Source organism: Aquarana catesbeiana, linkage group LG02 (assembly GCF_042186555.1).
Source record: "Aquarana catesbeiana isolate 2022-GZ linkage group LG02, ASM4218655v1, whole genome shotgun sequence".
NCBI classification, from domain to species: domain Eukaryota; kingdom Metazoa; phylum Chordata; class Amphibia; order Anura; family Ranidae; genus Aquarana; species Aquarana catesbeiana.
In genome coordinates, this window is record NC_133325.1 from 382,399,650 (window position 1) to 382,424,265 (window position 24,616).

A 24,616-nucleotide genomic window follows, 5' to 3' on the forward strand; every position below is an offset into this window, starting at 1 on the left:
CCGAGTAGCCGTCTGGGCCTGGTCTTTTGTTAAGTTTTAGGTCTTTTATGGCGTTAGCAACTTCATCTATAGTTATAGGCTCATCCAAACTGCTTTTTTGATTCTGAGATAACTCAGGTAAGGTTATTTTTGAGAAGAAGGATTCAGCCTCTGTAGGATTAAATTCATTGTTTGTCTTGTATAAAGTTGCGAGATGTGAGTGAAATTTATGGACTATTTTAACTGGATTACAAGTGTAAACATTTTTTGATAATTTCAAACGTATTGGTTTGAAAGATTTGTTAGTTGAATTTAATGCCCGAGCCAAATATGTACCTGGTTTGTTTGTATTCATGTAGAAATTGTGTTTGGAGCGTTTGAGGGATTTATCAACTGACTCAGTGAGAAATAGATCGTATTCCAATCTAGATTTTTCCAGATGAGATTTTGTACTCTGAGATGGATTATCTTGAAATGATATGTAGGCTGCATTAAAATTGAGTTCTGGGGGGCGTGGCCAGCGCGGCATGTGAGCAGACGTCTAGTCACAGAGCTCCCGCAGTGATCCTGATCTGATCCGGTTACCGGCACTCTATTACCCCCGTTTTCGGCTAGATCGAACGGGGAGAACCCCCGGCACATTCCGCGCCCGCTCCGGTGTACCAGAAGGGCATGATGACCCGTGGACAGAGAGGAGAAGGCTCCAGGATGGATCCTCAACATGGCGCCGCTCCGCCGTCCACACAGAAACGTGACAAGCTGAAGGAGGGACAGCACAAGCAGCTGAAAGGCTCTAAGGATGGCTCCACTGATCACCCTAAGGACATGAGGTACTATGCTCAAAAACTGTCTGAAAAACCAAGCCTAGATGCAGCACAGTCACTAAATGAATGCCCTGACTTTAATAGCACTGAGGAGGAAGAATGTATGGAAGCACAGGGAGCAGGGGCCATGTTGATACAGGGAGAGGATAGTGAGGCTATAACTGATGAGCCTGAAGAACATGAGGAGGAGGAGGGGGGTGCACAGCCCACACTGGCAGACATTTTAAAAGCAGTTAACAAATGTACAGCCTCTGTAAACAATCTACAAGTACGATTTGGTGGCCTCAAGGAGGAGGTTAGTCTCATCAGACAAGATATTCAGAAAATTCGAGAGCGTACCACTGCTGCAGAAAGCAGAATAAGTGAGCTTGAGGATAAACTACCTACACTGATTAGAGACTCCCAATCCACCACACGTCTAGCAAGAGCTACGGATACCCGCGCTGAGGATTTTGAAAATCGCCTCAGGCGCAATAACGTGCGCATAGTTGGCTTACCGGAAAAGGTGGAGGGCCGTGACCCCACGCAATTCATAGAACAATGGATGGCTGAAATATTTGGCAAGGAGGCTTTCACTCACTTGTATGCGGTGGAAAGAGCTCACAGAATACCTGCCAGACCTCTCCCGCCAGGAAACCCCCCCCGCCCAATACTGGCCCGTCTCCTGAATTATAGAGACAGGGAAATTATCCTGAAACTAGCCAGAGAAAAGAGGAATGTCCAGTACAATGGCACGCGGATTTCATTCTACCCAGATTTCTCAGCTGCAGTCCAGAAGAACCGCGCGCGGTTCTCGGAAATTAAAAAACGCCTGCAGAGAGTACAAGCCTCTTATGCAATGTTATATCCTGCAAAACTCAAAGTTACATTGAGAGGCAGAGCATATTTCTTTGAACACCCGGCGGAGGCTGCGGATTGGCTAGATGCTAATGAAAATGAGCTTCGTCAGGATAGGAGACCAGAAGCGGAGATAGATTGACATCCCTAACAAAGGCCCAGGGATCTATCCCTTTCTTTTCCCCTCGGAGGAGGGTTGTGCCGGAAACATATATTGATTCATTCTCTACAAAAATGCGAGTTCGATGACAAGATGGATCATGGCATTGTACTTCCCAGTAAGTACCAGAAAATATGTCATTGTTGTTTGGAGGGACCGGTTGTCCCACACAGTTTCGGTATATCAGTTGACACACCGGTGTCGTGGATTACAAAAAAAAGTTGCCTTTCAATACGACAAGTGCATATTGATGGATAATCCAGGTCAGAAGAGGCACTTTTGTTCGATTTATTCACCGTTGTGCGTTTTACGATACTTCTACACACAAGTTTGTTCCAGAGCAATCGAGGTATTACGGTCCTTGGATAGAGCGGTAACTTTCTTTTTCTTGCATTGGCAGTCACATCACTTCTTGGCCCCTGCCGGGTACTGCGTGATGGCCCTCCCCCCCCCATGGGTGGGAATCAGGGGGGCTCTATGTTGCTTTACCCTGTTATTTTCCAACTAGACACCCAAAAATGACGACAGTAACTGTCCTTTCTTGGAACATTCGGGGTTTGCAGGACCCCCTAAAGCGGACGATGGTATCATCCTTATTGAGGAAACGTCTCCCGGCTATATGTGCTTTACAAGAGACCCACCTTACTACTGATTCTCTGTCATGCATTAATTTTAGATGGGTGGGTAAGGCATATCACTCCACTCACACCTCTTATTCTCGGGGTGTGAGTGTACTGGTACCTGGCTCCATAGATTTTGTAGAGTTAGATTCTGAGTTGGATGATGAGGGGAGATATGTATTTTTATGTTGTAAATTGTTTTCCTTTAAATGTATACTGGCATTTGTATATGTACCCCCGCCGTACAATAATCTAGTGTTGAGGTCACTGGTGACGTTCCAAATGAAGTATCCGGAGACGCCACTGTATGTCTTCGGGGACTTCAACAATTATACAGACGCAGTACTAGATAAGCACCCGCCTGTGATGGGAGGGAGGGGAGTGCACCGCACGGCTCTGGGGAAATTTATTGAGGAGGTGGGATGGAGGGACCCATGGAGAGCCAAAAACCCGGGGGTAAAACAGTTTTCCTGTTTCTCAAAGAGTTATGCATCACTATCAAGGATAGATTTATGCCTATGCTCTAGTGCAGCTGAACGACACATCTCTGAGGTGACTTATGCTCTTAGGAGTGTGTCGGATCACTCCCCATTGATAGCAACTCTAGAGGTGCGCCCCCCTTCCACGATGGCAAAAGCCCCATGGAAAATGAACGCTTTTTGGCTGAGTCTCTTCCCTTCCCATGAGCAGATAGAATCTCATATAATAGATTTTTGGCGCCTACATGAGGCTGACGAACAATGGCTTGTGAATTGGGAAGCCTTCAAGGCTGTCCTGAGAGGCCTATTTATAACTGAAATTCAAGCTGTTAAGAGAAAGACACATGCTCAGAGGGAGGGAATTGAAAACATGGCAAAAGAACTGGAGAGCAAATTTATCACAGATCCAACCCAAAGTAATAAAGAGGCGTGGCTCTCTGCGCAAGATGCGTTGTATAAAATCGCGACATCTACAGCAGAGAGAAAGAGATTTTTCCATAAAGCAGCATATTACGAGGAGGGGGAGCACACTGGACGCCTGTTAGCAACCATTGCCCATGCCCATCAAACTTCCCCCTCAATTGGGGCCTTACGTACACATCTTGGTGGGCTGACCAATGCCCCGGACCAAATCTTAGCAGAACTAGTGGAATTTTATTCCTCCCTCTATGAGTCTAAACAAACATATACCCTAGACTCCTTAACCGAATATCTGGATAATATTCAGCTCCCCTGTTTACAAATGGCAGCTAGGGGGGAACTTGACGCCCCTTTGACTGTTGAGGAACTGCAGTTGGCGACCAGTTTGTTCCCCAATTCCAAGGCCCCGGGTGACGATGGACTCCCCATCGAGGTATACAAACAATATGGCGAGCTTATACTTCCACGTCTATTGAAGGTATTTAATGCAGCGAAGCAGAGTGGCAGCCTCCCTCAATCAATGACTAGAGCAAATATAGTTTTGATACTAAAACCCAATAAAGACCCTCTCGACCCGGGGTCATACCGCCCTATATCTCTTTTACAAACTGATGTAAAGATATTAGCCAAAGCATTAGCAATCCGCATGAATAAAGTCATATCCAGTATAATCCACTCGGATCAGTCCGGATTTATGCCCCAAAAGTCGACCGCGATAAACCTCCGCAGACTTTTCCTCAATATCCAATCCCAGGCGGACAATAGGGGAGATAGAGCGTTGCTGTCACTGGACGCCCACAAGGCGTTTGATAGCGTCGAATGGGACTATCTATGGGCAGTGATGCGAAAATTTGGAATTGGGGAAGACTTTATCAAGTGGGTGCAGTTACTCTACTCGTCTCCTATAGCGGCCATTAGAGAGGGAGGAAGGATTTCATCACCCTTTAAACTATACAGGGGTACGAGGCAGGGGTGCCCCCTGTCTCCGCTCCTGTTTGCTATGGCTATAGAGCCCCTAGCGGCTACGGTACGCGCTAATCCCTTGATACAGGGTTTTAGATACGGAGACATTCAGGAGAAGGTAATTATGTATGCAGATGACACCATGCTGCTACTGGGTGATACATCTAACTCACTGACAGAGGCAATGAGTGTGATTAAACAGTTCGGGAAATACTCAGGTTTAGTTATTAACTGGACCAAGTCCTCTCTGCTGCTTCTGGACCGTGACCCGCCCACAACCCAACAAAATATGCAGGACATACCAGTCTCGACATCCTTCAAATATCTGGGTATACAGATTACAGCCCATATATTAGACTATGTGAATCTTAATTTAACCCCATTGATCAATAGATGTCGGGATCGGGTCAAAGTGTGGAGTAAATTAAAGCTGTCCCAAGTAGGCAGAATAAACTTAATAAAGATGATTCTTATGCCACAACTACTATATGTGCTCCACAATTCTCCAATGGTTATTACTCTGAAAAAGTTTAGAATCATCAACTCCCTCTTCTGTTCATTTATATGGCTTTCAAAGCCTCCTAGAATTAAACTAGAACAGCTACAACGTCCTAAAGACAATGGAGGTTTAGCATTGCCTAACCCCTGGGTGTATTATTTAGCCTCCCAACTACAGCACATTGCTAGAGCCATGGGCCCCGGGGAGGACCTGGAGATGAACCTGAGAGACCCTTCGGCCCACATACTCTGGTTCACTTCCAGGAGAGGGGTTGTGGATGGATTAGAGGCCTTACAATATAACAAATCTAATAAACTTTTCCCAACTTATGCACTTATGCAGAAAATCTGGAACAAGGTCAGGATGCTACAAGGGGTGGAGGGCTTCACCAGGTATAGCCCCATCTGGGAAAACAATCACTATTCAGAAATAGCTAAAATACCCTACGGACCCAAATGGCAACAATACGGGGTGTCCCACATGGTACACATAATTAGAGACGGTAAATTGAGACCCTTCTCGGAGCTCGGGGAGGCCTTTCAATTGCCGGGCTCTATGCTCTTCTATTACAGACAACTTAAACATGCAATAGATGCACAAAGGGGCCCCGATATTTGGAACCTGCAACCCACTCCTATTTTCAACCACCTACTTGCCATAACCACTTATAAAGGTTTTATATCTGACTGCTATACCATGCTTCTGAACCTTTTCCTAGGGGACGCGCCTCTGAGGGTCGTGTCCCACTGGGAACAGGATGTTGGCTCCTTTGGGGAGGAACAGTGGGAGGAAGCCCTGCTGGCGGTTTCCACGTGTTCATTAAATGCTGCTCAAAAGCTCTCACAGCTCTATATTATTTCCAGAGTGCACTACACACCGACTAGACTGGCCCGTATGGGTTTGGGCACTGATCCCACCTGCACCAGATGCTCCAGAGACCATGGAGATCTCATACACCTCCTGTGGAGATGCCCAAAATTGCACCTCTATTGGAACGAGGTCATTAACACCATTAATAGAGTTTTCCAAATAGTGATACCTTTGGATCCAAAGCCATGTCTGCTGGGGATTGTGGACGATCTACTGACTGAGGATATCCTTAGACAGGCTATCAGAAGAGCTTTGTTTCAGGCCCGCCTACTTATCCTCAGGCACTGGAGGTCCACGTGTCCTCCCACGGTACAAGAATGGATTACACAAATGGGGGCCACAATCCGTATGGAAAAAATTATTTACCAGCATAGGGGAGCGACACAAAAATATGAGAAACTATGGGCTCCATGGTTGGATACACCAGGTCTAGCGCCAATAGATTTGATATATGATCGCTTATTCTAAAAGCGGCCCTCATTGACCTCAATTCCTATGGGATATATGTTATGCACTATATAATTAGCCAGTATGCTAAGAGGTAATAAGCAAATGATCCATTGGAGGAGTGTGGATGGCTCACGGAAGGATTTTTCTGATGAGAGGTTAAGTTTTCTCCTTTCTCCTCTTTGTTTTCTCTTTATCCGATGCAATGGAGTATGTACCCCCTTTTTTTTTTTCTGTACTTATTTTTATATATCGTTTTTGCTCCTTATCCTAATACATATGTAAGATGTGACTACTGCCATGTAAACTGCTGTATGTGCTCTGGAACTGTATACACTTATTCAATCTTAATAAAACTTTTTGTTTGAGAAAAAAAAAAAAATTGAGTTCTAGTTTTTTTGCTAGATTTTTGCGTTCCCGTTTAAATAGTGCCATTTGTCTTTGTATTGTACCACGCAAGACAGGCTTATGAGCTTCCCACAGTGTTATTGGGGAGATGTCTGTTGTATTATTAATTGATATGTATTCCTTTAAAGCTTGTTCAATGGCCATCTGATGTAGTGGGTGTTTGAGCATTATGTCTGGTAAGTACCACGTTGGGTCATGCGCTTTTGGTATGGCTGAGGCTATAGTAGTGTATACTGCATTATGGTCAGACCACGGAATCGGAATTATATCTAATGCAATAATTTCTGGTATCATTCCTATTGTTAGAAAAATATGATCTATTCTGGTGAAGGTTTGATGAGGGTGCGAGAAATAAGTGAATTTCTTTTTCATTGGGTTACTTTCTCTCCATGAATCTACCAGATTGTATTTGGAAAGAAGTTGAGAAAAAGGTAATCTAGAGGTTATTTTGGATGGTGTAAAAGGTGATTTATCTAGAAATGGGAGGAGGACCTGGTTCGAATCCCCACACATTATCACTGTTCCTATTTTGTGTGTATTAATCACTTGTAATATATGTGAGAGGAATGGTGTAGGTTGTTTGTTAGGAGCGTAGTAGGAAATCACCGTGATTGCTGTATCCATTATATAACCCATGAGTATCAGGTATCTACCTTCTGGGTCTTTAATTTCTGATGATAAGGTGAATGGTGTGGATCGGTGAAATGCAATTAGAGTTCCCCTTTGCTTGGTACAGGCAGAAGCCGTGTAAATTTGTTGATAAAAAGGAGAAATATATTTTGGAGTAGAATCTTTGGTGAAGTGTGTTTCTTGGAGGCATACTATGTGAGCCTTCTTGTTATGGAAAGTACGGAAGGCTTTGGTCCTTTTTTGAGGGACATTTATTCCCTGAACATTCAGGGAAAGTATATTCAGTGGTGCCATGGCAATAGATCAAATAGTTTTGACTTACTTTTTGTTATGCAGAGCTGACTGCGCAGATCAACCTGTGTGGACTGAAGAGATGAATAGATAGAAAAGAAACCAGTGAATTCTGGAGTAAAGAGTAAACAAAAAACATATGAGATTAGATGATACATTGTATAAATTATTTTTTGCAAGTAATCACAATTTACCCGTGAAAGAGAATAAATATCTCTCTCAGGGGAATAAGTGCCTTCGTCACACTCCCACATAATATGGTTGGGAGAATGAGGAGGGCTAATGGGGGTACACGGATCTTCCGCTTACAGGAGAGAAGTGCTATGTCAAAAGACATCAAAATGATGTTTCATTAATTGGAGTGCAGAATATAGTTTTTGTTGAAATTATTTATTCCAGGGTGGTTGTATATGGTTAGTCTTGCCCTAGGCTAAATAATTCAGTTAGAAAGGTACTGTTAATAACTTTGGTATTGATGAAGATAGTTTGAATTATTTTGGGATTTTAACCCTTTTAGAGTAAACAATTACATATTTTATTCATATGTAACTGTTTAGATATGTTAACTCATAAAATTGAGGTTGTATTGCTTCAGATTAGAATAAACAAAAACATAATTCTAGGAACTAGTTAGGTAATAATATATTTGTTTTAAGAAAAGAAAGAAAAAGCTTCCATTACTTCTGGATTATTGAACATATTTGTCCTAAAAAGTAATAAATCTATTATTATTACCTGATAATATATAACTGAACAAGAATTTCCTTATTTCACTTATATATTCTAAGGCTATATGAATCAGAAGTAATAAGAAATATAACTGGAATGTAACATGATCCCACACAGTGTGTGACTATCAGAATGCAGTTACATTCAGTTATAAATACAGGTTTTTTATAGAGAACCATCTCTTAGTATAATAAATGAAGAGATATCAGGAATTAGGATGTCAGTCCATTGAATCTTCTTGGTCCATGGATGATGTGGCATAACGGCCTCTTTTGTGAGAATGATGATTCCCATTTTGTTCTGAAATTTTCTGGGTGCTGCCTGAAGGTGAAGATGATGCCATTTTTCTGCGTGTGGAAGTGTTCCTGCTTGTGGGTTCTGTCAGATTTAATTTTAAAAGGGTTTGTTGTAGTTCATCTGCTGATCTGCTTCTGTAAATTGTACCTTGGTAGTTAAATCTGACTGAAAAGGGAAAGCCCCATTGATACATAATGTTGTGGCGTTGCAGTTCCATTAGTTGGGGTTTCATGGATCGTCTTTTAGTAATAGTAAGTTGGGATAGGTCAGCAAAAATTTGATAATTGTGTCCATGAAAATTAAGTTCCTTTTTTTCTCTTGCAGCAATTAGTATTTGTTCTTTCGTTCTGTAATAATGAAATTTTGTGATTATATCACGTGGGGGTCCATCTTTCTTTTTGGCTGTGAGGGCTCTGTGTACTCTGTCCAGTTCTAAACGTTCAATAGGGATATCTGGCTTTAGTTCTTGTAATAGAGCAATAATAGTAGATTGCAGGTCTGTCACAGTTTCAGGTATTCCCCTTATGCGCAAGTTTGAACGTCTGGCTCTATTTTCGTAATCTTCGAGCTTAGTTTGAAGTATTGAATTCTCTTTTTTTAATTGTTCCAATTCTGTTATATTTTCTTGGGTTGTAATTTCAATTTCATCCATTTTTATTTCTAAGGCTGCGGTGCGGTTTCCCAGCTCTCTTATTTCTTTGGTTAGGCTTTTTGTTATTTGGTCTGAGGTTTGTTTTAAAGCCTTATGAAGCATCTTTTCAAATTGTAATAATATTACTGGGGATACTGAGGAGGCTTGTGGAGAAGTTTGTGAGAGGATTTGTTCTGTATCTGACTCAAATGGAGAGTCTTGCTGTGACATTTTCTGTCTGTGAGAGCGCCCTGATGCTGTATCTTGTGAGGTGACTGGAGCTGCTTCAGCTGCAGTAAGTGCCTGTGAGCTCTTTGTGAGGTGATTATTATTTCTGCCACGGTTTCCTCCCAGTACCATATTTCCTGCCCAAACTTTCACAGTTTGTTCCCTGGGGCAAAAAGGTTCAAATGGATACCTTTTGAGCCTGCAGGCTCCGCTTTGTCCTTCTCTTCTCTCCTCAGCGGTGTGGAGCTCTAACAATGCATGTCTGCTCCGCTAGGCTCCGCCTCCTGCCCCAAATTGCCCTTTTTTTTAACTTCACATATTAACTAAATTATACATCATACTTTTTTGTAGCATATTATCCGATTAATCGAAACAATAATTGACCAACTAATCGATTATGAAAATAATCGTTAGTTGCAGCCCTAATGCACAGCATATTAGCACATTATGGCAAAATTACCTATCAAAGCGATCCCCTCCAGTGCTGCAGTGTCAGCTATCCCCTCTGTCACCAGCACTTCCATTTTCTTTTGGTCATTTTCTTCCCAGTTCTGATTTTTCGAGCTGCTAAATTAGCCAGGTCTGGATAATGCAACTCCCAAACATGCGCACAGGAGTTAATTTACCATTATATCATGACTGTACACTGAGCAGCGCATGAAGGGGTTGGTGTACACTTACAAATCAGAAGTGCTGACGCACAAGGAGAACAATCTATGACAGAAGAGACTTAAATAGCAACTTTATTACCACTTTAAGAATAAAACCTTAAAGATCTGAACTATACCTGGATAGATCATGAGGAGTTCCATCAAAGATGGTATCATCTTTCCATCATGATTGCATAGGTCAGGTATTAATAATTGATAGACCTTATATAGCATTCTTACAAATCTAGCAGCTGTTGGTACATTTTCGTTCATCTGGTATGTTGCTGCCTGTAACTCATCCATTATGGGTTCTAGATGTAGTTCCTACATTGAAAGAGGTGAGCTTGCAACAATAGGTACCAAAATGTATGTGTATCTGCATATTTTACTTTCTAGAAGTGTACAAATATATAAAAACCCTTCTTCATATATCATTATATTAGTAGGAAAACCACTATGGCCCTAAATCACTGTTTATTTCTTGAATGGACAGACACAATTGATCAACAGATCATTGCCATGCATACAAAAGCATTGCTGAATATGTCATTTAGGGTACAATGTAAGTGTCCATTCTTTATATTTCCAATTCTATTATACTGCTGAAAATGTGTTTGTTCGTCAGGATTGTTAAAATGAAAATCCCCTAACATAGTCAAACACCAGCTTTCTATTTTACACCATTTTTGAGGTGCATTATAATCAACCCTAGTTTTGCATGACTCATTTTCTCAGAATAACTAATGTCATGTTTAATGAATAGTGAAGGTACTGATGGATCATATGGCGTCCAACAGGATGGGATCATTATTTTTTTAGCCTTTTTGGTTTACGTGCCATAAGTTGATCATGAAAGATATGTAAATGATGTATCCTGACAGACCTCATTTAAATAGGTCTACATGAGTTAAAAATGTATACATAATGTGGCAGGTAACAAGCTATTTTTTATTTGCGTTTTCAGTATTATGTAACATTTCTTGGTGAAATAATAAAATGTACTGTCTTTCTTTTCCAGTGTAATTTCAAATAGTATACAGCTGCTTGTGCAAGATTTAGATTCTGCTTGTGATCCTGCACTTACTGCAATGAGCAAGGTATGTACAAGTATGGCTCGTTTAGCCTTGCTGCCTAGGTTCAATAAGTTTAGTTATATCTTGAAATGACAAAGGTATGTCAGAATATTTTTTTTTATTTCATTCTGGCTAGAAAGTGGGTGGATTTCCTAGCCCATCAAGGTGTCTGTCCCCACCGAGAGATTCTCCCCTTTTTTTCAGTCTTGGTCATACCCAAGACTTTGCACTGACCTTAACTTGTTTTCCCTATCTGGAGCACATTCTTCTTAATTTTGCTTAAGCCAATGATGCAGATTCCTTTTCTTTGTCTGTTTAATTATGTGGTAGCCACCCCAGCAATGCTTGTCATTATTTATGAAGGGGGTCAATCTATAGATTCTTTTATTTATATCATGGGTCTCCAAACTGCCTAAACAAAGGGGCACTTTACTGTTTTTCAGATTTTAGAGGGGCCAGACTGTGGCCAGTCAGAGTAGAAAATGCCCCAGCATGAATAGGAGTCAGGCTTGGTGGTCAGTGGGATTTAAAAAATGTGGTCAGTAGGAGGAGGAATAATGCCTCATCATTGGTGTCAGTGAGAGCAATGATTCCCCACCGATGGTGTCAGTGGGAGCAATTATGCCCTAGTGTCTGTGGAAGGAACAGGAATTGGTGTCGAAGAGATCATGCCCTACTGTTGGTTTCAGTGTCAGGAATGGTGCCTCATCGTTAGGGTCAATAGAAGGAATAGTGCCTCAAGGGCCGGACAAAGGCAAGCAAAGGGCCACATCTGGCCCTCCGTCTGCAGCTTGGACATCACTGATTTAAATATATTTATATATTTTGTATACTTCGGTTAATTGGGGATTAAGCCAGAGAGGGGCATTGGGCAATATATTCAAAGATGAGTCCCCCATCTTTTTGCTACATAGGTGAAAGATTTTGTGCGAAAGTTTAGGGATGCCTGCTCCAGCAGCGGGATATGGGCCATTTCTATATATTACATTACTCAACACCTCATAGGAGTGAACCAAGGCAGCTTGAGCGGCTACCGAGGCAATGTCAAGGTCCGGAAAAAAACAGTCGATGTGTGTCAGTTGGGCCTCTAAGTAATGGCATTTGAGATTTGGCAAGGCTAAGCCCCTTTCCACATTAGGTAAGTGTAAGGTTTCCAGAGATACCCGGGGCGGTCTCAAGCCCCACAAGAACAAGGTGATTGTCCCATTGATTTCAATAAACAATTTTTTGGGGATATAGATTGGGGCATGCCATAATATTAGGGGTGCAACGGATCAAAAAACACACGGTTCGGATCGTTCCTTGGATCAGGAGTCACGGTTTGGATCATTTTCGAATCAACAAAAAAAAATCTCCCCCCACTGTAATATCCACGTCATCTCCCCCACTGTAATATCCACAATCTCCCCCACTGCTGTAATATCCACATCTCTCCCACTGCTGTAATATCCACGTCATCTCCCCACTGTAATATCAACAATCTCCCCCACTGCTGCAATATCCACATCTCCCCCACTGTAATATCCACATCTCCCCCACTAATATCCACATCTCCCCCACTAATATCCACATCTCCCCACTGTAATAATATCCACATCTCCCCCACTAATATCCACATCTCCCCCATTAATATCCACATCTCCCCACTGTAATAATATCCACATCTTCCCCACTAATATCCACATCTCCCCACTGTAATAATATCCACATCTCCCCACTGTAATAATATCCACATCTTCCAATAGAAGCCGGCCGGCCGCCAAGCCGGACAGATCAGATCCACGATGAGGGGTTAAGGGGTGATGACGTCAGCGCGCGCCGCCGCCGGGTGTACCAAGATGGCCGCCGCTCCGGAGCTGGGCTGAAGCCGCTGCCTTTCCTAAGCCCGAGGCAGCGGCGCGCTTCGCGGGGCGCATATGTACCGATCCGAACAGGGTGAACCGTTCAGATCGCGGATCGCTGAAGATCCGTTGCACCCCTACATAATATATAAAGAAATCTGGGTAGAAATATAATTTTAAAGATATTTATTCTGCCTAATAAATTGAGAGGCAATTTGGACCAAGTCTGCTAATTAGTTTTCAAGCGATGTACAAGGGGGGTAAGATTATTGGGATATAAGTTTTTACCTCCACTCCCAGGTAAAGAAACTTAGTCACCACCTGCAAAGGAGCATCCGGGGGTATCGTGGGGATAAAGAGGGGGTCCACTGGGAAGACAATTGATTTACTCCAATTGACCTTAAACCCAGAATATGTACCATAACTAGATATTCTATGCAGCGCTTGAGGGAGAGAACCCTGAGTATCTGCCAGGTACAGCCCTTAACCGTGCTATCTGCTCTAATCATGGCCGCCAGGGGCTTTATCGCTATGGCAAATAACCGGGGCGACATAGAGCACCCCTGCCATGTGCCTCTGCCAATTTCAAAAGTGTCATTTATGATATTGTTCACTCTTAGACGAGCCAGGGGACTGGCACAGCAATCTCACCCAACCAATAAATTTAGGCCCAAAACCCATCCACTGGAGGACTGCCATTACATAAGGCCATTCAATAGAATCAAAGGCCTTATGGGTGTCTAAAGACACCACAATGCGTGTGTCAGGCTCAGGTCCCGCCGACTGCAGGACCGTGAACAGTGAACATTAAAGCCTCTCTGAGTGAGCCTGGAAGTATACCTTTCTCAAAGGCATCATTGTACACCTCCAATCATTTTTGTGCAAAGAATTCCTATTACGTACAGTACCACTCAACCGGATATCCATTCAAACCCGGTGTTTTGTTAGGATGGAGAGAGTGTATCGCTTCCCCTATCTCCGGGACAGAGATGGGGAGATCCAGCCGCTGCCTCTGGAGATAGAGCAGTAAGCGGAATCAGATCTAAAAAAAACTCTGCACCTCTGCCGTATCATAACTCACAGAGGAAAGTTGGTGTTCATCATAAATTTGAGGAATAGAAACAGGTGCATGTTGCAAATGAGCTAAATAAGCTTGCAATTTACTATTCTTGTCTCCAAATTCAAAAATTCGTTGAGATTGATAAAGCAGTTTTTTCCACCAATACCAGCTCTAATTGTCGCGCAAAATCCCCCCACACCCTGAAGTTGGAGGAAGACGGATTTCTAACATATTCAACCTCAACATCATTGGCCGTGGTCTTATTCACATTCCTTACGTTTCCATTCCCTTTCCATTCTAATTTTCTTAATGACCCCGGAAGTAGAGCCCCTAAGGCAGGGGTCTCAAACTGGTGGCCCTCCAGCTGTTGCAGAACTACAATTCCCATGAGGCATTGCAAGGCTGACAGTTACAAGCATGAGTCCCATAGGCAAAGGAATGATGGGACTTGTAGTTCTGCAACAGCTGGAGGGCCACCAGTTTGAGACCCCTGCCCTAAGGGTAGCTTTAAATGCATCCCAGGTGACACCCAAGGCAACATCATCTATGTTATGCTTCCAAAAATCACCAATAGCGGTGGCGGATGATCTTTCAAAATATTCCTCCTTCAGCCACAGGGGGCTCAGTCTCCATAAGTTGTACCCTGACAAATGACCTACAGTCAACGTTAATAATAATGAGGAATGATCCAAAATTGCCCGCGGGAGATACTGTACTGCCACCACCCTGGGTAAAATATCCTTAGTTAGAAAACACATATCTAGCCTCAAAAGCATATTGTAGGTAGAGGAGTAGCAAGAATAAGCCAGAGTATCTGGATTTTTCCATCTCCAGGCCTCCACCATGCCATATTGTGACATACAAGCCGCTAGTGGAGAGCTGAAGTTGGATTTGGCATTCAGTCTATCTTTCTCAGGAGAGAGCACATTGTTCAGATCACCGGCCAGATCAATTGGGCCTTCTGCCACCTGCAGCACCCTCATCAACACAGCCTCCCACACCGCCAACATAAACGGTGGATGAATGTATACTGTCTATGGCAAATCATTAATAAGGAGTACCACCACCACAAACCTCCTGAATGGGTCTGTAAAAATGGTCTTATTAATGTTAAAGATTTGGACACCAGTATTGAGACCCCCCTTAGCATAATTAGAGTACAGGGAGTGAAAGGCGTGACCTATAATAGCTTGTTTAAGAGCAAGAATTTTGGATCCCACCAAGTGGGTTTCTTGTAGAAAAATGACTTGGGGCTTATGTTTTTGTATATATTAAATACCAGTGCTCGTTTAATCTTGGAATTAAGGCCCCGCATATTCCAAGAGAGTAGATTAAGATTTTGTATTCGACTTGCCTTGATAATTATAGAACAGCATACACTGACTGTTAAGGTGTGACGACGAGGGGTCCGCAGAGGCAACATAAATCAGCTTCCTCCTCAGACATTTTGAAAAAGGGTGACTATTAGCACATACATTCTGCAATGAATAAAACAGATAATTTTTGCATGTTAAAAAAAAAAAAAAAGAAAATTTGAAAACAGAACCAAAGCAAGAGAAAAGAGAATCTCAGTTTGAAGTGTCACAGATTAGTAAAAATTCCCTGAAAGTTTCTCCTCCCCACCCTGCCCATAGTCCCACACACTATAGGCTTTTCCCCCAAACAACATGAAAACAAAGTCACCCTAAAGGGGGGATTCTTCTTCGTCTGTCCGGTAAAGAAAAAAAGGGTGTTAATACGGTGAGCAGCAAAGTAGTCAACGGACCGCAGCATTTAGATGTAGACAGCCAATCAGCAGAAGAATGTAGCGTAAGCCACATCCAGGCTTGTGCAACATTTACTCGCCAACAAATATGTGCTCCAGGCCTTGAGGAGGTCGAGAGAATCAGTAATCCTATGCATTTGAAGAAATAAAGTGATCTGTTAGACATTGGAGCAGGAATGGGTTGAGGATGGGGAAGAGCTAAAAACTCAGGATTCTGTGGAGGGCCTGGCGGTTGAGTCTGCTTCTGAGCAATCTGGACAAGAAGATATCCAGTTGATGTCTGCCTCTCATTCGCAGAGGCTTTTGATCCAGACTCTTACTGAGATGGTTCGTTCTGCCTTTAAGTTGCCTCTTGCAGAGGTTACTGAGCCCCCCTGGTCCTCTTTGGAGCCTCTTCAGGCCACACAGGCTTTCCCCTTACACCCTCTGTTGGAACAGGCGGTGTATGCTGATTTGGAACATCCTGACAGGATTTTATTCATCCTAAGAGGTTTTCCCTTTTATATCCCATGGATGAAATGTTTGTTAAGAAGTGGAGCATGCCAGCCGTAGATACAGCAGTCTTTTCCTTAAATAAGAACTTAACTTGTCTGATAGATAACGCACAGGGCTTGAAAAACCCTGTTAACAAGAAATTGGAATCATTATTAAAGGCTTTCTTTTCTTTTGCCAGTTTAGCTATTCAGCCAGCTGTTGCAGCAATTGGTTTCTGCCAGTCCGTTAAGGATCAGGTCAGACGGCCTGACAGGCCTAACGGAAAGGATGATCTGGCTAAAAATAACACAGATATTCCTCAAACTCTGTGTTTTGCTGTTGACGCCTTAAAGGAATTAAATACAGCAGGTTTCTTGTTTGGCTCTCTTGTCTGTACATATGCACAGACTTTTGTGGCTTAAGAACTGGTCAGCCGAGCTTCCTTGTAAAAAGTGATTTGCAGGTTTCCCCTTTCATGGGGAACATTTATTTGGTGATCATTTGGACAAATATATCCAAAAGATTTCCGGAGGGAAGAGTTCTCTACTTCCTGTGAAGAAAAGCACCTGGCGTCTCTCGTCCATTCCAGGCCATTACAACAAGACATTTTGTTGGCTTGGAATAGGAGAGGACAAGCCCTGCATTATCCAATGTTCTTATCTCCTCGGGCATGCTTAAGCCTAAACTGGTGGTTGCAGGATCAGAACCCGCAAAAGGGAAAATCCTTCCTCCCAGTAACTTGGAGAGTCCTGACTACAGATGCCAGTCTCTCAGGCTGGGGAGCGACACTAGGGGGGTTCACAGCTTAGGGGAAATGGTCAAGGACAGAACAGATCCTGCCCATCAACGTCCTGCAGTTATGGGCAGTACGTCTGGCCCTACGGTACTGGACGGTGGAGCTTCAGGACTGCCCTATCAGGGTTCAGTCCAAAAGTACCACTGCAGTGGCCTATATAAACCACCAAGGCGGTACCAGGAGTCTTTTAGCTCTGAAGGAGGTGAACCACATGCTAGCCTGGGCAGAGGAACATGTGCCCATTCTATTGGCAGTCCATATCCCGGGAGTAGAGCACTGGAAGGCAGATTATCTCAGCCGCCAGCAGATCTGCCTGGGGGAATGGTCTCTACTCCCAGGGGTGTTCTAGGAAATTTGCCAGCGTTGGGGATGGCCAGGGGTCGACCTACTGGCATCCAGGTTTAACAACAAGCTACAGCAGTTTGTGTCCCAAACAAGAGATCCTCTGGCAATCGGAGCAGATGCTCTGGTAGTTCCTTGGAGCCAGTACTCCCTGGTTTATGCTTTCCCTCTGATCCCTCTCCTTCCACATTTGTTGCGCAGGATTCTGAGAGAGGGGGTTCCTTCTGGTGGCACCAGCCTGGCCTAGAAGGCCCTGATTCCTGGAGAATGTGAGACTAACAATAGATGGGACATGGACATTCACGTCGCCCCGATCTACTGTCTCAAGGTCCTATATTCCACCCCAATTTACAGTCTCTAAATTTGATTGCATGGCTGTTGAAGGCAGGGTGTTAAAGGACCATGACATCTGGTATCTACCCTAGTGAATGCTAGAAAAGCGGTCACTAGGAAGATCTATCATAAGGTCTGGCAGACTTATATTGCTTGGTGTGAAGCCAAAAAATGGCATCCTCGGAAATAAGTGATTGGGAGAATGCTCTCCTTTTCTACAGTCAGCTGTGGAAATCAGATTGGCTTTGAGTAGAATCAGAGGTCAGATTTTGGCCCTGTCAGTATATTTCCAAAGGCCTTTAGATTCCCATTCGCTGGTCCAAACCTTTATGCAGGGGGCAACTTGCTTGCTTGCTTCCCCCCATTAGGTCACCTATGTGTCCTTGGGACTTGAACTTTGTGCTGTCTGTGTTACAGAAACAACCATTTGAACCTATTGATGAAATTTCATTAGACTATCTGTCACGCAAGCTAGCCTTCCTAAGCCATCGCCTCGGCTAGAAGGGTATCAGAGTTGGCGGCCCTTTCATGCAGGGAACCATACTTGATCCTTCAGCAAGACAGAGTCGTGTTACGACCTGTTCCATCCTTTTTTGCCAAAAGTGGTGTCAGCCTTTCATTTAAATCCGGACATTATTTTGCCTTCTTTTTTCTCTCAGCCTCATTTGGCGGAAGAGAGACGACTGCATTCCTTGGACATTGTCCGGGCAGTTAAGGTTTATTTGTCTAGATCTGTGGAGATCCGAGGATCAGACAACTTTTTTTTATTTTACCAAAAGGACCCAAGAAGGGGCAGGCAGCTTCCAAGGCTTCCATTGCCAATTGGTCATTCAGGCCTATGGTCTGAAACGTAAAGCTCCTCCCTTTAGGGTGAGAGCTCATTTTACAAGGGGTGTAGGAACCTCCTGGGCTTTTCGCCATCAGGTATCTGTGGCTCAGATTTGTAAGGCTTCCACCTGGTCTTCAGTGCATACGTTCACAAAATGTTATCAAGTGGATGCTCAAGCAGCAGAGGACTCTGCTTTCGGCCGCAGTGTGCTGTGGGATGCCGTATAAGGTCTGATGGCTATTGTTTGGCAGGGTGTCTCCCTTCTCTGAAGGCTGTTGCTCTGGGACATCCCAGTAGGTAATGAATATTAGCCCAACTCTCTGTCCCATGATGTATGAAAAAGAAAATAGGATTTTTTTGTCATACTTACCTGAAAAATCCTTTTCTTTGAGTACATCATGGGACACAGAGATCCCTCCCCTCTTTTTTGAGGATTCAGTGCTTGCTACAAAACTGAAGTTCTTCCTGTATGGGAGGGGTTATATAGGGGATCACTTCCTGTCTAAAAACCTTTGGTCTACCAGTGTCCATTCACCTTGAGATGAAGTATAACCCAGCAGGTAATGAATATTAGCCTAAGGCCTCATGTACACTGCTGCTGGTAAACGGACGTTTAGGAGCAGTTGAGCATTTTTTTCCAACTGCTCCTGAACTCTGTTATCTTATCAGTACTAGTCGTTTCTAGGCAGTTGCGTTTAGAGGCTTTTTTTTAGAACCCAAAAAAATGCGTTCAGAAGCTGTGTTTAGAGGCATTTCAAACGCGGCTAAACGCGGTAACTCGCGTTTAGCCGCCAGGCGTTTTTCATTTTTGGCTATTTTGAAAAAAAATAAAATACATTTTTTTTTCAAATGCTTCTAGACACAAACGCGGCTAAACGGCCGATTTTAGACGCTGGTTTCTAGCGGTCAAGTTAAATCATTCAGGAGAGGTTGAACAACGTCTCGTATATATGAAGCCTTACTCTGTGTCCCATGATGTACTCAAAGAAAAGGATTTTACAGCTAAGTATGACAAAAAAAATCCTATTATACAGTATCTGACAAAAGTGAGTACACCCCTCACATTTTTGTAACTATTTTATGCTATCTTTTCATGTGACAACACTGAAGAAATGACACTTTGCTACAATGTAAAGTAATGAGTGTACAGCTTGTATAACAGTGTAAATTTGCTGTCCCCTTAAAGTAACACAACACACAGCCATTAATGTCTAAACCGCTGACAACAAAAGTGAGTACACCCCTAATTGAAAATGTCCAAATTGGGCCCAAAGTGTCAATATTTTGTGTGGCCACCATTTTTTTCCAGCACTGCCTTAACACTCTTGGGCATGGAGTTCACCAGAGCTTCACAGGTTGCCACTGGGGTCCTCTTCCACTCCTTCATGACAACATCACGGAGCTGGTGGATGTTAGAGACCTTGCGCTCCTCCACCTTTCATTTGAGGATGCCCCATAGATGCTCAATAGGGTTTAGGTCTGCAGACATGCTTGGCCAGTCCATCACTTTACCCTCTGCTTCTTTAGCTAGGCAGTGGTCGTCTTGGAGGTGCGTTTGGGGTCGTTATGTTGGAATACTGCCCTGCAGGCCAGTCTTTGCAGGGGAGGGGATCATGCTCTGCTTCAGTATGTCACAGTACATGTTGGCATTCATGGTTCCCACAATGAACTGTAACTCCCCATTGCCGGCAGCACTCATGCAGCCCCAGACCATGACACTCCCATCACCATGCTTGACTGTAGGCAAACAGTGTTAATTTTAGTCTTGGGACTAAAATGGCATTTTAGTTTTAGTCCCATTTTAGTCTTCTGCAATTGTTTTAGTTTTAGTCCTATTTAGTCGACTAAATCTCCAGTACATTTTAGTCGACTAAAATGTCCTACGTTTTAGTTGATTAAAATCTCCAGTACATTTCAGTAATTGCAATTTAGTTTTAGTCATAGTCTTTTGACTAAAATGGCTTTTAGTTTTAGTAGTATTTTAGTCATCTCAATTGTTTTAGTTGACTAAAATAGTATTCATTTAGTCGACTAAAATGTTTTAGTTGTTTTAGTCGACTAAATTAACACTGTAGGCAAGACACACTTGTCTTTGTACTCCTCACCTGGTTGCCGCCACACACGCTTGACACCATCTGAACGAAATAAATTTATCTTGGTCTCATCAGACCACAGGACATGGTTCCAGTAATCTGTATCCTTAGTCTGCTTGTCTTCAGCAAACTGTTTGTGGGCTTTCTTGTGCATCAACTTTAAAAGAAGCTTCCTTCTGGGACAACAGACATGCAAACCAATTTGATGCAGTGTGCGACATATGGTCTGAGCACTGACACGCTGACCCCCCACCCCTTCAACCTCTGCAGCAATGCTGGCAGCACTCATATGTCTATTTCCCAAAGACAACCTCAGGATATGATGCTGAGCATGTGCACTCAACTTCTTTTGTTGACCATGGCGAGGCCTATTCTGAGTGGAACCTGTCCTGGTAAACCGCTGTATGGTCTTGACCACCGTTCTGCAGCTCAGTTTCAGGGTCTTGGCAATCTTCTTATAGCCTAGGCCACCTTTATGTAGAGCAACAATTCTTTTTTTCAGATTCTCAGAGAGTTCTTTGCCATGAGGTGCAATGTTGAACTTACAGTGACCAGTATGAGAGAGTGAGAGCGATAACACCAAATTTAGCACACTTGCTCCCCATTCACACCTGAGACCTTGAAACACTAACGAGTCACATGACACCGGGGAGAGAAAATGGCTAATTGGGCCCAGTTTGGACATTTTCACTTAGGGGTGTACTCACTTTTGTTGCCAGCGGTTCAGACATTAATGGCTGTGTGTTGAGTTATTTTGAGGGGACAGCAAATTTACACTGTTATACAAGCTGTACACTCACTACTTTACATTGTAGTAAAGTGTCATTTCTTCAGTGTTGTCACATGAAAAGATATAATAAAATATTTACAAAAATGTGAGGGGTGTACTCACTTTTGTGAGATACTGTGTGTGTATATATGTATATATATATATATATATATAAATATATATACATATACACTGTGTGTAGATATATAATATAATTTTTTTTCCTGTGAGTTGCAAATAAAATAAATGGTTACTTTAAAAATAACCTGTTATCCTTACCTGCTCTGTGCGATGGTAATGCAAAGAGCGGTCCCTTTACATTCTTTTCTGGAGCTCCCGACTGGCAGCTCCTCCTCTTTTCAGAGTGCCCCCTCAACAAGCCTACTGCTGAAGGGGGAAATCGTGTGGTTGCGTTTCAAAGACGGGCTGTGTGCATCTATAGACTCAAAACATTTTCCTACAGCTCCTGCTGCTCTCAGTAACGCCTGTGAATGCAGGAAGAGAGAATCACGCAACAAGTAATTCATTGCAACCTGTTTATATTATTGAGAACACATTGTAACTACCTTTAATTTTATTTTGATAGATTTTGCCCATGATCCCTTGCAGGCAGGCATTTGAGATTGTGATTCACTGGGACTGAATGGCTTTGTCATTCTGCATAGTGCTACTTCCCTTTCCTGAGAATTACACTATTGTAAAGCAGTCTTTCTGCAAAATGGATGTGCATAATTCAAATGATATTAGGGAGTGCATAAATACAGTGGCAGCCCATATTAAGATATATACCACCACTTCTTTTTTTTTTTTTTGTTACATTTGTGCCTGTTAAACGGTTATGAAGAGCTAGAAAATATTAGGGGAAAACAAACTGCTACTGTGCATTGACCCTGCATTAAGATCATGTTGTGTTTGACATTACCTAGCAAAGTCTCGTATAGATGTGCAAAATTCAGCACTTTAGTTTCACATCAGATCAAGTATATAAACTCTGTTTCTGAAGTCTTAGCCCAGCACAGATGGTCTGTCAGCCATGCAATCGCAATCACAATCCTAAACAATGTGCACCTTGTTTCCATAGAATGTTTTTGGTTCCTTTTGATTCTTTCTCGAGCAGAAGTTGTACTTCAGAAAAGGTTGAGGGGGACCATAAACCGTTCACAATGCATCAGGCTGTCCACTCAGCAGAGGGCACGGAAGCAAGTGGAGGTCACTGGGGTAGCAGTGTCTACCTCAGTGACTTCCAGCTTCCAGGGGCATCAACCAAAAGTATTGGGACACCTGCCTTTACACGCACATGAACAATATTTCAATATTGAGTTGGCCCACCCTTTGCAGCTAAAACAGCTTCAACTCTTCTGTCTATTGGAATGTTTGTCCATTCTTCCAGAAGCACATTTGTGAGGTCAGGCACTGATGTTGGACGGGAAGGCCTGGCTTGCAACATCCCAAAGGTGTTTGATCGGTTTGAGGTTAGGACTCAGCGCTCATCCATGTCTTTATGAACCTTGCTTTGTGCACTGGTCCAAATCATTTGGTGGAGGGGGGATTATGGTGTGTGGTTGTTTTTCAGGGGTTCAGCTTGGCCCCTTAGTTCCAGTGAAGGGAACTCTTAAGGCGTCAGTTTGGGGATGGCCCCTTCCTTCCTGTTCCAACATGACTGCGCACCAGTGCACAAACAAGATCCATAAAGACATGGAGGAACTTGACTGGCCTGCACAGAGTCCTGATCTTTATAGTTCATGTGCATGCAAAGGCAGGCGTCCCAATACTTTTGACAATATGGTGCACATAGTTACATTGGCCAAAGCTTGACCAAAGTTAAAAATAAACCATACCTAAAATTCATCATTAAGTTCCCAGTGTCAGTTTTTTTTTTTTAAAGAATTTTGTAGATATACCCTGAGGCTGGGTTCACACTAGTGCGACAAACGCTTGGGAGCTCATGTCGCATGATGTGTGAAAATCAATGTTTCCCTAGGGGAGCCGTCCTAACTGGTCCGACTTTGAAAATGCTCCCTGTACTACTTTGGTCCAACTTTGATCCTACTTCAGCCCATTGACTATCACTGAAGTCGGATTGCCATCTCGCATGATCCGACTTTGGCATGCGACTTGTGCTCAGATGATCTTGAGGGGGAACTCTGCGCCAAATTTTAAATATAAAACCAGCATTGGTTCCCCCTCCAAGAGCATACCAGGCCCTTCGGTCTGGTATGCATTTTAAATACGGCATGGGGGTCCCCCCCAAAATCCATACCAGACCCTTATCCGAGCACACAGCCCGGACGGTCAGGAAAAGGGGTGGGGACGAGCGAGCGCCCCCCCCCTCCTGAACCTTACCAGGCCGCATGCCCTCAACATGGGGGGGTGGGTGCTTTGGGGCAGAGGGGCGCCCTGCGCCCCACCCCAAAGCACTTTGTCCCCATGTTGATGAGGACAACGTCCTCTTCCCGGCAACCCTTTTTAAAGGGGGCTCTCGGATTCCGATAAGCCGCCCGCCCGCAGACTCCGACAACCAACGGCTAGGGTTGTCGGGAATAGGCCCTTGTCCTCATCAACATGGGGACAAGGAGCTTTTGGGTGGGGGGCCACAGGGCGCCCCCCTGCCCCAAAGCACCCACCCCCCCATGTTGAGGGCATGCAGCCTGGTATGGTTCAGGAAGGGGGTGCCCGCTCGCTCGTCCCCACCCCTTTTTCCTGACCGGCCGGGCTGCGTGCTCGAATAAGGGTCTGGTATGGATTTGGCGGGGACCCCCACGCCATTTTTTCAGCGTAGGGGGTGCCCCTTAAAATCCATACCAGACCGAAGGGCCTGGTATGCTCTTGGAGGGGGAACCCATGCCGGTTTTTTATTTAAAATTTGGCGTGGAGTTCCCCCTCAAGATTCATACCAAACACAGTGCCTGGTATTGCCGGGGATCCAAGTCGGATCCCCGTTCATTGAAAGTTGGTCATATGTCGGCTTCTAGTCGCAGGGCAAAGTCGGATCCAAAGTAGGACGGCTGTCGTGTCGCACCAGTGTGAACCCGGCCTGATGGACTTGAACTTGCTTATGGCTCAAGTTATTTTTAATAGGTGTGCAGTGTTTTGATGTCAGTGCAAGTAGGAACAGAAGCTGAGTGTATGATCTGTATTCCTGTGCTTTTTAAAGTAAAACTATCTGATCAAAATCTAAACCTAAAACAAAATGTAATATCTTTCAGTTTATCAGTTCTTAGAAGTACTGGCTACATTTGTGGGGGGTTTTTTTCAGGCTCTTTTATTTTTTTACTTTCA

General features: G+C 43.6%; 1 protein-coding gene and 1 long non-coding RNA gene across 2 annotated transcripts in view; one reads left to right on the top strand and one right to left on the bottom strand.

Moving 5' to 3' along the window:
* The window catches only part of VPS53 (VPS53 subunit of GARP complex), a 270,995-nt gene that overhangs the window by 174,682 nt on the left and 71,697 nt on the right, over positions 1–24,616 (top strand). Inside the window, exon 17 of the mRNA XM_073615146.1 lies at positions 10,981–11,059. Coding sequence (XP_073471247.1) covers positions 10,981–11,059 — 79 coding nt within the window. The remainder of the gene's footprint in view (positions 1–10,980; positions 11,060–24,616) is intronic.
* LOC141128082 (uncharacterized) overlaps positions 1–24,616 on the bottom strand; it is a 178,950-nt gene that overhangs the window by 10,439 nt on the left and 143,895 nt on the right. The window lies entirely within an intron of this gene.